Genomic DNA, 15475 nt, shown 5'->3' on the forward strand with positions numbered 1-15475 from the left:
GTGTGTGTGTGTGTGTGTGTGTGTGTGTGTGTGTGTCAGACTAGACAAACCAAGCACTTATTCCCAGTAGCAGAGGTGTGTGAAGTGACAGATCGGGGCTTCACTAGGGCCATCTTGTTTGTATAATTCATGAGAGGCAGGGATGTCTCGTTGGCATGCTGCTTTGGCTCAGCACAGGCAGCACAGCAGCAACTAATGGAAAGACAGAGCTCAGTCCTATGTTGTAAACCTTGTAGCCTTATAGCAGCACCTAGTGCTCACTATATAAAATTAAATGGTTTAAGAGATCTGCAACATTTGCAAGTTTTTTTCTATTATACAATTTAGTGAAAATGATGCTATTTTTTTTTTCAAATGCAAAATATAAAAACATCAGCCTTTAATTGTTTCTCCCCCTTGTAACGTATCTGAAATTACTGCATTAATTTTATACAGAAAATGGAAATTACCAAAATTTTAGCATTATAGGTGAATTCACGCAGAACTGCATTACTGCACACTAGGCTTGCCTGTAATATATTCATGTATGATAAAACTCAGTAGACATTTACTTTTCCTTAATGAAAACCTATTCTCAGAGCAGCCTGGGCTATTAGATTACTTAAGCACTTGTCATTTAAAAACATCTTTGTGTCCATTATAGCTTTTGGGCACTGACATTTTCAAGCTTCAGACAAGATGAATCACTCTGTCCAACTAAGATTTTGCTATGAAGATAAAGATTAAGATGTGTATTTTTTTTCTTTTCTTTTTTTTTACAAATAATCCAAACCATCTAACAACATTTTCACTTTTAACCTTGTGTGATAGACAAACTGTAGAAAAGACATTTAAAAGTGGTTTTTGAAGCCTTGGGTTTGGTATTTTGGCCATCTACTTTTTTCAAACTAGACGTGAACATTTTTCTACAATAAAACTCAAACAATGAGACTTGAAAGTAAAATCCCATTCATATTCTCCATAGGGATTTTGGTTAAGGGCACCAATGTTGCGACTATCTAGCGTAGACTCACTATGAGCTATGAAATTTTGAAATAATGCTATGTGTGCCTGTATAGTAAAAAAACAAAGTCTTTATGTTTTTACCCTTTTCTGAACAAAAACATGTTTTATTTACACACAATGTCAAGGACAACAGCTATTCTGTTCTACCTTTTATGGCTTGCCATGTACATGTAAATAGTTTTATTGGTTACTAAGAACAGAGCTTTTGAAAATCATCTTTTTCTCTTTTTTGACACCAGAATCTCTGCTGTTGCATGCACTCTGTTGTTACTGGCTGCTGATTGGCTAACATTTCTTTACAGTTAAGGTTATATCACCACCTTTTTCCTTCTTTTTCTTTCCTTTTCTTTTCTTTTTTGCATCTTCATTGAGACAGAGATTTTTCAAATTCTAAAGAGAAAATCTCCATTTAAAACTCCCATGTGAATGTGAATGTAGTCTTTTTACAAGCAACTGCTTCATTTGGTGCAGCTATACAGTTAACCTTTTAGCATTTAAATAAGCGAGCTTTTAAAAATTCAGCCACACTCTTCTGTAATTATAAAACATGTAGCATTTGTTAATTTCCCAAAAACAAAACAAACCTCCCAAACACAGTATTTGATTGTAGACTCACTGTAAAATAAACAAAGAACAAAAAAACAAAACAGAAAAAACCCAATGTCTATAGCTATAGTAGATAGCGGAAAAACAGCCACTTTTCTTTCACTTAATTGTTTAAGTGATAGTTAATTACTTTGGTGTCGTATATATGGTAACAGGGTTGGGGAAAGAAGTCTGTCTCAACTGGAAAAGCTATAAATCTTGTGAAAATATAGTTAAAAGATCAAAATCTACACACTTAGTGGGCCAGATTAGAGTCTTTAATAGGCCATTTATGTCCCCCGGGCCTTGTGTTTGACACTTGTCCTCTAGAACGTCACCTGCTGGGTTCTGGACTAACATTTTGAACTCTCAGTGTTAGCTTTTTGTCCATAAAAAGGAACCACATTTGAAGACAGGGAGATTTAGCAAGGTGCATCCAGAAACTGTATGTTTTCATCCAGAGTCACTGGGTTCAATGGTAAGACACACACTTGCTAATTATTGCCAAATGACAAAGTCATATGATGATGCATGTACCCGCTGTGGTGTGACCCATCGAGTTTTCAAGTCCCTGATATGAAGCCACATGTTCATTCACTAACGTTTTTCCAGCGAGTAAGCCTAAAAAGTGTTTTGTAAAGTGTTTGATTAGGTAAAAGAACAACAAGTCAGACAACAACAAGGCCATTTTTTCATAGAGTTCAAACAGAATCCTTTTAGCAGCCTTTCACCTGCCGTCGGCCGTTAAAACAGCTCAGGTTTAAGGCACTTCTGCCTTGAATTCAATTTTAAAACCTAAATCTAAATCCATCGTTCATAATAATAATATTTTTAAAAGACTTTTGCTCACAAAAATGCACCAACAGCAGATGGTCAGGTTCTGTTCAGTAACTCAAATTAGCAGAGAGTTACCAGGTACAGCTTCCTATCCTTGGAGGACAAACTTTTACCTGTAACATAAGCATGTTATTTTTTAAAGTCATTATTATTATTAAGTTTTCTATACTCCTTTTCAGTGTATTGGCATTGACCACGTGCTTTTTATTGCTGTAAAGTTTGGCTGTGGGAATTGACTCGCTCTCCAGTGCCTATTTCAAGAACTGCAATTTTTGGTTTCAGCTCTCAGCTTGTTTCGCTTCAGGATTCACTTTGGAGTGGGTGATTTCCTACAGTCGTTGAACGCAGCATTAGTTCAACCAACTTGTTGCTCATTCAGAGAAACGCCTCCTATTCCTCCTCCTTCTGCTCTTCTAAGCTCAATCCCTGCAGCTCTCTCGCTCTCACTCCTGACGGGTAACTGGAGCGTGAACATGGCTGCTAACCGGGTGATCATTTACGGTGGGAGAGGCGCTCTGGGCTCAAAGTGTGTCGAGTATTTCAAATCTAAAGGATGGGTGAGTGGTGACAGCTAACGCTAGCATGCTAGCACTGATAAACGGTGAGCTAACTATATTTCTCTTTCTCTGTGCACTAAATAGTGGGTCGCCAGCATCGACATGGTTGCAAATGAAGAGGCTAATGAAAACGTGATCGTGAAGATGACGGAGTCTTTCACCGAGCAAGCAGGACAGGTGCTCTGCAGATCTTTCTGACTCATCAGTGCAAAAACTGAAGCGTTAACAGACAGGAGTAGGGCTGTTACTGCGACAGCTAAAGTCAGACTTTTCATAAGACTTTGGTATAACTCTAATGACATTTGTTTGTTGTTTTTTAAATTTATTATTGTTATTTTTATTATTATTACAACTATTTGCATTGTTCAGTAATAGTAGAGTTGCTAAAATGTGTGTAAGCTAATGCTGCGTTCAGGTCAACTGAGAAAGTGGGGATTTCGGTTTTTGTAGTAGAGAGGTTATGATAGAGTCAGATTACTGTGATGATTTTTTTTTTCTTATTTGTTTAGGCAGCATTAATGGTTATCTAAACTGTACTTCTTTTTGTTGAACCCCTTAGTAGCTTTTATAGTTCAAATCTGTTCATTGAGAGCGTCTAAGGGTAGAGAGGTATAAAAACCCAAGGTAGGTAAAACTATTAAAGCTGATCTGAGCGGTCTTATTTGACACACAGAAATATATTTATCATTTGATGCATCTCTTTTTGCCCATTTTATGTGACCTTGATAAAAATCGGTAGCATCCTTTCTCTCTGTATAATTGCTTTTGGTAAGATATTTTTTGCACTTTATAAAATGAAAAGTGTGTTTTTAGAAATCTAACAGTACACTGACTGAGTGAGGATAATTTCTACAGCTATCCTCCTTTGTTTGTTTACCAGAACAAACACTCTCCAGCTGATGCTTAGTTGACATTTAAATGCCATTCAGCTCGTGCGTCTGCCCAGTGGCTTTATGTCATTGTGTTAGCAGTTAGCTCTCATTTTGTGCAGGTGACGGCAGATGTGGCCCAGTTGCTAGGGGAACAGAAAGTGGATGCCATCTTGTGCGTGGCGGGAGGATGGGCGGGAGGAAACTGTAGTTCCAAAGGTCAGAGTTCAACCTTTTTTTTTTTATTATTATTTGTTTTGGTGTTAATAATCAGCCAGCTTTCCTGCAGTCTCCCATGCATAATTGTGAACTTGAAAACAATTTGCTTTGTAATTAAATAAAGTCTAAGGGATATTTGTGATTAGACTTTTTCTTGAATCTCATTTACTTAGAAGTGTTTAAATCTTGTTCTGCGGGGCCAAAAGCTTGCCAGATTTTTGTTCTGCCAGTTAGCTTTTTGGTATTTATTCCATAGCTGTACCTGGCAGCAAAGGGAAAGCAGCAGTTCTCTTGAAGTGCCAGAATTGATGTGCACTGTGCAGCTAATAAGAATTTTGTGGTTGCCGCAAATTCAGCCATTTCAAACATTTGGAGGATAAGGCACTCGCTTTCTGGCAAAGATGAAAAGGCTGGCATTATTGAAGCTACTCAAAACAGCTGGTCTACCCGGCTCAGATTAACAACTTAGTGTATTAAATCTTTACAAATACCAGTGTTTATAAACAGCAATTCGCCATTTAATAGATGAGTTACGTGCCAGCAATGATTTTTGGCAATGAAGGGTTATCAGGCAGTCTGGTAAGACTTCAGGACGTTTCTGGTCCAAGTCAAGAAATAATCTGACACAGTAATCCTGTAAAAATGGTAATTTGATCTTTTTTAATCAAGTTTTTGTACAGATCAAACAAACCTTTTCCAGGTACTCGTAGCTTTCGGCACTGCTTTGAAGAGCCAGTCTAAGATGTTGTTCTCTGTATTCTCCTACAGACTTGTACAAAAATAGTGATTTGATGTGGAAACAGAGCGTGTGGACCTCAACCATCTCCAGCCACCTTGCTGCCTTGCACCTAAAAACAGGTGGACTGCTGACTCTGGCTGGAGCTAAAGCAGCCCAGTCAGGCACTGGAGGTGAGGCACACAGTTTTTGTTGCGTGTTTACTGTTCTCATCATAGCGAACTGATGGCCCGCTCCTCAGGGTTACAGACTTTGACCAGGGTAATTGACACACTGATCAGAGGCGCACCTGCTCACAGCAGTGTGTGCGATTGGGGGCGAAATGTGTCGATAACATTGATCCAAGAAGCAAGACAGAATCGCTGATGAGCTCTGCGGCAGCAGTGGTGCTCACTGGTTAGTGAGTCTGTTTCACAAACAAAAAGTAATTGGTTTGATTGCCAAAACAGCATGTTTGTCTACTATAAACCTTCCCCTGTATTGTTGAGCAATCGACTCAACCGTGACCTGCTTAATCGTTTTAAGATATCTGGGGCAAGAGTGAATAAATAAAAAATAAGGTTAATGAAAGTAGATAAATTAGACCAAAAGTAAATTTAAATTTAATTTTTTCCAAAAAAATGGGAAATGGGTGTAGCGATTTATTGAAATGTGCAAATTTGGATTAATCGCTCCATACAACATGTTTTCACTGCAGTTCTTTTTGTAATCTGGCAAACCTTGGCTGGTTCTCGCCATTTGCCTTCCTTCACGAATAATATCTTCTTGACATCCAGCCTTCTACTGAAACAATTTCTCATGAGGCTTCAGTGAGGAGTAGATGGATTCATTGAAGGGCTAGATGCATTCTTCAGTTCCTGTGTCAGGTTTTTCAGGGATTTTTTTTTTCCTGCTTCTTAACGATATGACTGTCAGACCCTGTTCAGATGCTGTAGGTAGTATTTAAGATGTACCACTCCTGTGTTTTGGTTAATAGTTCTTCAGCATTCATCTTGTTGGTGCAAAATCACATTTTATATCTGTGAAACTGTGATATCTTTGGCTTTGTTTTTGTATATTAAATTAATGAAATTAGAACAAATTAAGTTTGTTTTTTGCGACAGGGTGCTAGGAACAAAGTATCTAAAATTAACGATTTTATGCCTAAGTGTTTATTTACATACTAGAACAGGCCGTCCATGGGGTTGTTTAATACTCAGCCACTTAAACAACCAATTAAGACAGAGTCCAAAGAAATCACTTTATTCAACTTAATTAATTAAAGTCTACATCTATGATTAATTGGTATAGTCAAATACTTTGTTAGTTGCAGCCTTGTTACCATGTGATACTGGTCCAGCTCTTCAGCTCATGTAGTGTCCATAAAGGCTTAAATCCAGGGCCATGTGATTTGTAAAAACCCCTCCTGTGACCAAGCTGGCCATGTGATGGGCTATGATCCAATTCTACAGCTACACAAAGCCCTGGCTCAGCAGCCCACACAGAGCCGAAGAGCTCATTGGCTGCCGGCTTAGGAAGACAGTGACTCAGCAGTTGTTGGTCCTCACACAATGTCCCCATGCAGTGTTCTAACTTATCAGACTAAAGCATTTTAGTTGTTCTCTGTAGTGCAAGCACTTAGGTAGAGCTCTGCATAGTAAACATGTGGGGAAAAAAATCTTCAAATTCTAAATAAACACAAGGCAATAACAAGTACCAAATGTTAAGAAATGTAACAAACTGGTTTAAGAGGCACCTACACTCATCCTTTTTTTTTTTTTTTTTTTTTTTTTGAGTGCTTTGATCAAACAAGATGAGTGGAGTGTTAATAAGCCAAATCCAGATCATCTATGAAGAGGAAACAGGAAAGGATATTAGGATGAGTAATTGTACTGACTTTGACTTTGTTGTTGTTCATCAAAGTTTAATGGATGAAAAGGCTGTTAAATGCTGCAGGTGTGTGAGCTAACAGACCAAATGAAGGGAATCGTTTAATACACTGAAAATGTACGTTGATTTTGGGTTGGCCAAATGTTTAAAGTAGTTAAAAGTTTTTGTCATACTCGTTGTCTTTCAGAGGGATTTACGATGCAGCAGATTTTACAAACCCAGGCTTTCTTTGTGTTTGCTGTCTTGACAAAACCTAAAACCCAGTCAGAGATAACGGGCATGACCCTCATAACAGGGACCACAAAAAAATATGCATTTTCTGCATCATCTACATGAAAATTCCCTTTTTGTACATTTCCAGTTTGTGTAGTTACAGAAATGCATTCTGTAACTTTACTTTAGAGCTTCATTTTGGTGGTGTTAGTAAGGTCCAACATGTGTAAAGTGTTTTCCTTCAGTAAAGAATATATACTGCATTTGGGGCAAGTTGTGAAAAGAAACTAAAAATGTGGCACTTTCGGCCAATTTCAACCCAAAACTTGGTTAAAAAAAAAAAAACCTGCTCACGACTTGGTTCTGTGTTCAGCGTAAGTTACCAAAGTTGGGTTTAGGCTCAACATACCCCAGTAGCACATCAATCTTGTTTCTTAGCTTCTTTCTCTGAGGAGCAAACCCAATTTACTAGAAATCTGAAAGAAAAAACAAAAAGCCAGCAGGTGAAGAAAAGGTTGGAAATTTTATGACTGCCCTTTTTGAGAATTTGACCCCACAGTTAAGCTTAAGAGCAGAGTTTGAACCCCAGACAGTTCAAAAGGAATGCAGAGCTCTTTGCTTGGCCTCGTGAAATTTTCATGGTTTGTGATTATCCTCCCAGATATGCAACTTGTAGCCTTTTAAATTCCTTGGAGAACTCCATTCTGGCCTCATTTAACAGTCACTAGATGATAAGTCAGTAGTCAAACCAGTCTCTCATACAGAACAGAGATGAAGACACTATGAAGAGACTTCCAGTGGATGCAGTGGTAATCCTAGAGTCAGTATATAACTGGAAAAACCTTAGTTGGCACCTATTGCATTTGTTTTTCTGCAACCAGTTGCAGCTGCTGTTAGATAGAATCACTAAATTATCAGCATGAGATTTGGAGTTTAATCATTTGGTAACTATTGAGTGTGTCTGTTACAAGACTAAATAATTAAGCTTAGTTATTGAAGAATAAAGCAGATGAGAGAGGTGATCAGCATGATGGCGCAGCGGTTATCAAACGTCTAATGCAAACTATAACAACTCAAAATTGCAAATTCGCAACATGTTTTGGAACTATTATATTGCAGATAATAATGTGAGTCTGCATAGTGTAAATTCTATTTTTTCCCTTCTTTCCAAAATGTTTTCAGGTGAATGTATATGTATTCATGCAACAGAGCCAGAAATCAGATTTTTGTTTTTTAATGATGGGCTGAACATGTCTGGTTGTCTAAATTCGCATTCTAATCTGGTCAGTATACAGTGAGTGGATGCATTTGCAAGACTGGTATTCCTTACTAGTGTTTGCTCTTGCAGGAAAAACAAAAGCTTGAGAGCAAAGTCATGCCACCACCCCTCGTTTCTATTGGTTGGGGATTTATAAGCCTCTCATAAGATCATTTAGGGGGAAGAGACGCTTACTGTTTCCAGATGCTGAAGAGTCAGAAAATTCGTTCTCCCAGGCTGGGCTCATGTACAGATTCAGTATGCAAGTAAGCAGACTGTCAAGCCTTAAGTCGATATTAACATTTACAAACCATGTAAAAGACAGGGAAGCATTTGAAAGTCTCAAGATGTTCCTCACATAGATTCACAGACGTCTGGTCTGTCCACTTGACCCCTCTCAACAAATCAGTACCGTCCACTTTCTGTGTAACGATTATATTGTGTTGTGCGTTGCCTTTTGCAAGCTGAATTTTCTCCAGGATACTAAAATAATAATGTTTCCACTGCAACCCCCAGGCATGATAGGATATGGCATGGCCAAAGCAGCCGTCCACCAGCTGTGTCAGAGTCTCGCAGCAAAAAACAGTGGGATGCCTGCCGACACTGCTGCTGTCGCTATACTACCGTGAGTACTGAAATAAAACACAATCAAGGTGTACAAAAGCAGCTCTAGCATGTGCTGTCCTTAAAGGAACAATCAACAAAAAGTCTTCTCTGCTAGATTAAAACTAGAAAAGTCTATTGCTCTCTTCTCACCCTCAGATTAGATTAGTTGTATTTACAGCAGATACAACTGGAAAGCCAGACTTACAGGAAACAAAGTTATCAGTATTGAATAATTAAAAGCAGTCCTTACCAACTTTCATCCCCAGTCTGTTTTTCAAAGATTTTAAAACTTAGTCGAGATGATCCTGAGCACACTTTATGTGTAAAATCTCTGGTTTATCCCTGCTAGCAAAAAGCAACAAACTGAAGCTAATAGAATTTAATAGCTTTATATGGCCTAGCATGATTTTATTAACCTTTTAAAATAAGAAGCTACAATAGTTTTTAATATATTTTTAAGCTTTTTTGACTGTACAATTCACACAAATGTGTTTTCCTCAAAACACAAGTTGCTCTTTTTATTATGAGAAAACAAGTGGCTTTAATTATATTATACAGTTACTGTTCATTACTGTGTGTAGTGAGTTTGTAATTAGAATTTAAATGGAAATGAAAAGGGAAACGTGGCTCCCTGGGTTTTACTCAGAAATAAATCTTACACTTGCATGTCTTACATGTCTTCTTTTTCCACACTGGGTTTTACCAAGGAATTGTCTGCAGGTGCCTCTGCACTCCTGTTCGTCCTGCTGACATGGACTAACCTTTCAGATCCCACCTGAATTGTTTTTATGGGGTAAAAATAGTTGATTTTATGGTAACACAGAAACCCCTAGATTTCCTGTATTAGCAAAAGCATGTACTGTATGTTATGACAAAAAAGATTTTTTTTTTCCTTGGATAGTGTGCTGGTGTTCCGCTTGCAGGGTAATACTGTATATTGCTTCTTCTAGTGTGTTTTTAATATTTTTAGGGAACAGATTTGTCTCTAATCCATATCCAGCAGCAGACTTTTATTAATAAAACAGGACTGACAAACCGGTAGGATGAATTCAAGTCATTTTTTTGTGCTACAGACGCAGGTTTAAAAATGTGTTCTGTATTCACCATAACATAAAAGTCATGTATAGAGCTGCTTTAAATACACCAGCATGGCAAGCAGTCGGTGAAAGGACTGAAGATGAAAGCTATAAAATTAGCTGTGCCACGTATTCTTTGTTATGTTGGATAGATAAGTACGAGGTGAGGATAAGATGCAGGAATAAAAGATGAATAAGGGTGCCCGTTCCACGCGGTGGATCTGCACATGAATGCTTTAGATGAATGACACACAGCTGTATTTGCATCATTGCGCTCTCTCTTTAGTTATTGGATATAAAAGCAGCTTTTGCACTGTCATCATGAGAAGAAAGAAATGTCTTGTTAGGGGGTGTATCCACCCCTCGCGCTCTGTTTGGCTGCATTTTTCTCCAGTATGGGGCCAGGCTGCCTCTCCAGCATTCTGTCACATCTGTTTAACATTAGCCCCATGACTTGCATTTCTGCTGCATGCAGGTCTCTGATGCTGTGGCACCACCATATAGTAACCCGAACATTTCTGCAAAGCACAGTATAGAATAAAAATGTTGTTTACCCATTGTATGGCTTTTGCAGGAATACACAGTCTGACAATACAGGATTGCCCTGGCAGATGATAACACGCCCAATGCAAATGTCCTCACTCAAGCACATAAACTGCAAGCCTTATTGTCTGAGCGATGGCTGTTTCAAGTTTAAAATAAGCCTCCTGTGCCTTTTGCCATAATTCCTAAACATTTTTTTTCTTTAAGCTGAATGTTGATGTCTAACTTATACGGAATAATCGATTTTCCTGTAAAATGCAGTTTTAGTATGCTTATAAAATGACTTCAACCCCTCAGAAACTGCATGTGATATATAGTATGTGTGGAGATGCTGCAGTCTGCACACTCTGCTTCCTCTGTGCTGCTCAGACGCAGCTACTCACCCTGATTGTCATCTGGCTTCATTTGGCAGCGTTACCTTGGATACGCCGATGAACAGGAAGTTCATGCCTAAAGCAGATTTCAGTACCTGGACACCGCTGGAGTATATTGCAGAGTGAGTGCCAAAGCAGTCTTTTTCTCTTCTTTGTTTTTATTTAGATTGGGGGTGTGTGTATATGTTTTTATCAATTTTCAAATGGTGAAATGTTCAAGATGTTCAGTTTTATAGGAGCCCTATTATGCAAAATTCCAACTGCACTCTATTAGGGCATTCACATTTTAAATTAATATACTTCTTAAATGCTTTGATATCGTTCAACTGCTGTACAGCTCCTCTGCGTGTTTCTGTTCACAACGGCCCCCCTGCTGACTCTCAATTGTTCACACTGTTATTAAGATGGTGTGGGCAAAGAAACAGAATTTCTTTCTGATTGTTCAGCATTGGACTAAGAAGCTCTTTGATTCTCAGGGACTGACACCGTAATCGTCACATTTACCTTTGATGCTTGGGATCACAGAAACACTTCCAGCTATCAAACTACGTTACATTAAAGTGACTGGAAATACCTGAGGATGTCTAATTATGCACAAGAATGAGGAGGCATGAACACAGAATACAAAGTGTTTTGCAAGTAGCTGCTTAAAAAATCTGTTAGGACAGATTTGTTTTGTTTATATGTATATTATGTATTCTGACATCTTCATGAACTGGAATTGGTTTCTTTTGAGGATCTGAAGGTTTGGCTGCATATGAATATCATTAACCCAAAAAGAAATAAAATTTAAAATATAGAATTGCACCACAAGATGGCAAAATAGACTTCTTCTGGGGGGTTTTAAACAGCAATGAGACAATTAAACTTCTATTAACAAATAGAACTTTGAGCTACATGAGCCACTCTGCCTTTACTTAAAGCTTTGATAAATTTGTTAATTTCTTTTAATCCTTGGTGTACAACTGAATGAATGCTTTGGCTTTGGCTTTGGCTGCGTTTATGTCTGTGTCGGCCAGTGAAGATTAGATGGGATTTGATCCACTTTGATAATCCCGTAGGAAACAGATGAGGGTCTGGAGACAGAAATAGAAACAGTCTATGTGACCCGAAATTAATGAAGGTAGCGGTTAGTTTGTTTTAGCACCTATTGTTATTCTGTGCTTACCTTTCTGGCCACTGTTCATCTATTAAACCAAACTGACTTCCAGTATAAGCTATTTTTACTTAGATTTTATGTTACTGTTTTAAGTTAACAGACTAGCTCACGTGGTATTTGAAGGCATCTTTGGTGTTGAGTTATCGGTTTATTTAACTAAAAAAAAAACCCACAAATTTAGGTATGCTGATCAGTTATTTGGCGTGTAACGGGGGATAAACGGAAAGAGTTGTAAATGTATGCAAAGAATAAGGTTACAACTACAGACAGTATATTAAAGAAAAATATAGCTTTGACATCGACCACTGATCAGCGATATCCTGTAATGAAGCTCTAAGCTGACTGTTTTCAACATAAGATGCACATGTATTGAGCGAGTGGCAGATCTGAGTGAGAAACTAACTCTGTGACCATTGCGTTGTATTTAACTGCAGTTAACAGTAGGGCTGCCACGATTAGTCGACTAGTCACGATTACGTCGACTATCAAAATAATCGTTTGTGGCAGCCCTAGTTAACAGTATCATTTTAGGCTGTGAATTTGCAGTCATAGAGCAGGATGTCGCCCAGGGAATAAAACCAGCCCACCAGAGGGAAAGCAAAAGAGAACTGACGCTGCCAGCATCTTATAAAACAATCAGGGGAATATGATTGAGGTGTGGCTCATCTTCCAGACACATCTGTGCCTCCTTGACTCCAACAAATAAACTGGAAAAAGCAAACACACTTACTAAGAACCAAAAGGTTCAGCACATTGTACATATATAATATATATAAGAATGAACATGAAAAGGTATTGAAGGTTTTATTCAACTACTCAAAAAGTTCTTCCTCCTTTCTTTTTTTTTCCCTCCTCAGAATGTTCTTCAGCTGGGCCACCGGGGTGAACCGACCATCTTCAGGAAGCCTCATGGAGCTGGTGACCTCCGGAGGCGAAACCCAGGCTGTTGCTGCTCAGTAGAGGACAGAGCAGGTGGGGGGTGGGGGTTAGTAGGGAGGAAGCGATAAAGATGGATGGAAACGGATACAGAGGCTTGAGGAGAGAAGGGTGAGAGATAGATGGAAGGAGTGATGAGGTGTAGAGGTGAAGAACAGAGCTGGAGACAGAGGAGCTAAATAAAATGGGTAGGTGGAGCAGAGATGACCAGATGGGTTTGTTTTGGAGGAGGGGGGCTTTCTTTGCAAATACAGCCTCACAGCGCCATCTAGCTGTCAATCATTGTAACTATCTGACTGTAACAGCCAATCCAACTTTGTTCAATCTCTAGTAACTGAAATATTCTTCACGGATGGACCATCAAGGCTTACCTAGCATATTTGATTTAATCTCACTGAACAGTGATGTGAAATTGTGGTAACTGAACATTCAGAGTAAACAGTGTTATAAATATTTTAGGCTTATTTCATCGGATGCAAACAAGAGGTAATAAAATATACTAATGTAGCTTTAAACTCAAACTAAAGTGATGTCCTTCCATTTCATTGTCATAACATTTTTAATACGGGTAATTGCTGAAAATTAATGAGCAGTGGCTTATCTACCCTGTGGTTTTTTGTTTTTTACCACATTTTAAAGTTCATTCTTCTGAAAAGCACATTGGAAACTTCATAATCACCTACATTAGCCATAGCAGTTCCCTCTAAAATGTAACATGTGACAGTGACCAGTGAAATGTTTGAGCTCCGTAGACCTTTTTAGTTTCCACTGTTTAGGTCCTCTACCACTGCGGAAACTCAGTCAAAGAAAGCCGCTGTCTTCTCTCAAACGGACAATAACGCTTTAAAGTGGAGTGGCCTTATTTGTTTTTTGTATGTAGCTATCAAGTCAAAGTGTCCTTGCCGTCTGCAGTATGAAAAAGGTGCTCTGTTCCTGTTGTGGGTTTTCTGAGTCATGTGTTGTAACTGTCAATATTCACATTAAATCAATCCAAAAAAAATTGTCATCCTGTTTGAAAACAGCAGTTGAAGTTTAAGATGCTTTGGTGTTTGTAAAATTATATTTGTTTTTTTTTTTTTAAATCTAGTGAGACACAAATAATAAAGCTCATGTTGCAATAATTACAGTTGATACTGTATTTTCAGATGTGAGGCCCACTCGAGTAGTTTCACAGTAGTTTCTCTGGTTCTTTGTCTTATCAGTTACAGATATATAGACTTTCGCATCCTGCCCTAAAGTCATATGTGAGTGTAACGTGTTTGGCAGAAAAGAGACAAGTTAGAGTAAAAAATTAATTTACTTGATTTCTTTCCTTCAAGTAGCTGTGGATTATTTTTTAAGTGACATTTGGTAAGATAAGGTAAGCTATACACCACTCTTCACAGATCTGGGGAAACTCAGTGATAAAAGTCTAAAATAAATTGTTTGGCTTTTAATTAGTGGGGAACTTCTTAAAAAAAAAAAGAAGAAGAAAAGAAGATAATAGAGTTATTGGTGTCCCTCAAACCAGTGGCACTCATGTATGGGGAATAATTGTAGCAAAGAAAATTAAAAACAATGCCCAAAAACCTTCCACTAAATGAATCTATGCAAGGCTTTCGTGGTAGGTTTAGAAAAGTACCAAAAAGCCTTTATTTTAGCGAGTGAGCATGTATCGGGCCTTCTTAGAAGTGTGCAAACACAGTGGTGAACAAACGTATTGAAATGTAACAAAAACAAAACACAAATATTGTAGAAATCTGCCAAAAACTTGTTTAAAACTAACAGTTATATTAATATGTATTATGTCATAAACCACAAACTTTATTCATTTCAAATTTGAGCCAGCATACTGAACTTCTCTGAGAAGTCAAAAATTAATCAAGGTTAACATTCAACCACTAAAATTTATTTTTCTTTTCAGGAAGTAAGAAAATAACTGCAATTTTTGCCTTTTTTAGAAAAGTAAATTCATTGATTCAATTCAATTTTATTTATACGGTGCCAAATCACAACAACAGTCGCCTCAAGGCGCTTGTGATAATGATTGATAACACCAATTATATTTTAGCATGAAAAAGTGTGATTTCCATTAAAGAGCTGTTGCGTATTGGTGGAGTAACAATTACAGAAGCAGAAAAACTGACTTTATTGCCAGTGCTTTTAAGTTAGAGCAACTGTGTCATAAACATTACACTGGGACATGTGGTCTAATAAATTTGCACTGTACCAACTTCCAAGGTGGATTCCTTCTTATTATTATTCATATACATATTAAAAGCAGGATTATAAGTCCTTCACTACCCTGTTCACTAAAATTCTAAGGCAGAAATCAAATCTCATGGTTATATGAGGACAATTCTTGCTCTCCTTTTACATGCAGGACTCTTGTCTTCAAATAAATAAGTGAACATAAAATTGATCAATGTATAAAGTCTGATCAAGTCTTTAGTGTCAGGATCAATTCGCAGTTTTAGATTTCTCATTTGTCATTTGAATTATGAATTATTTGCCACAGAGATGCCCACTAGATGGTGCTGTTAAATAAAGAGTCCCACTGCTTTACTGCCACTCTTGTGTTTTTCAGTGGAAGTCATATTAATCAAACGGATGAGTTAACACCCAGAGCTGAATATGCAGTGCCATGCATACAC

General features: G+C 37.9%; 1 protein-coding gene across 1 annotated transcript; it reads left to right on the plus strand.

Annotated features, from left to right (window-relative positions):
* The first annotated feature begins 2813 nt into the window (after positions 1–2813).
* On the plus strand, positions 2814–13929 carry qdpra (quinoid dihydropteridine reductase a). The gene is made up of 7 exons (XM_085360263.1): positions 2814–2984; positions 3069–3161; positions 3976–4072; positions 4841–4981; positions 8665–8773; positions 10786–10869; positions 12764–13929. The coding sequence occupies exons 1-7, from the start codon at positions 2901–2903 to the stop codon at positions 12864–12866; spliced, it is 711 nt and encodes a 236-aa protein (XP_085216389.1). The 5' UTR covers positions 2814–2900; the 3' UTR covers positions 12867–13929.
* Positions 13930–15475: the final 1546 nt, after the last annotated feature.

The sequence above is a fragment of the Diplotaxodon limnothrissa genome, linkage group LG2 (genome assembly GCF_057381915.1).
Source record: "Diplotaxodon limnothrissa isolate DT_005_m linkage group LG2, D_limnothrissa_male_GT1.1, whole genome shotgun sequence".
NCBI classification, from domain to species: domain Eukaryota; kingdom Metazoa; phylum Chordata; class Actinopteri; order Cichliformes; family Cichlidae; genus Diplotaxodon; species Diplotaxodon limnothrissa.

Bases quoted from the DNA above. Each gene is read 5' to 3' on its own strand.
- qdpra (XM_085360263.1), top strand. From the start codon at position 2,901: ATGGCTGCTAACCGGGTGATCATTTACGGTGGGAGAGGCGCTCTGGGC. The intron at 2,985-3,068 runs GTGAGTGGTGAC...TGCACTAAATAG, and splicing joins ATTTCAAATCTAAAGGATGG to TGGGTCGCCAGCATCGACAT. The intron at 8,774-10,785 runs GTGAGTACTGAA...TTCATTTGGCAG, and splicing joins GCTGCTGTCGCTATACTACC to CGTTACCTTGGATACGCCGA.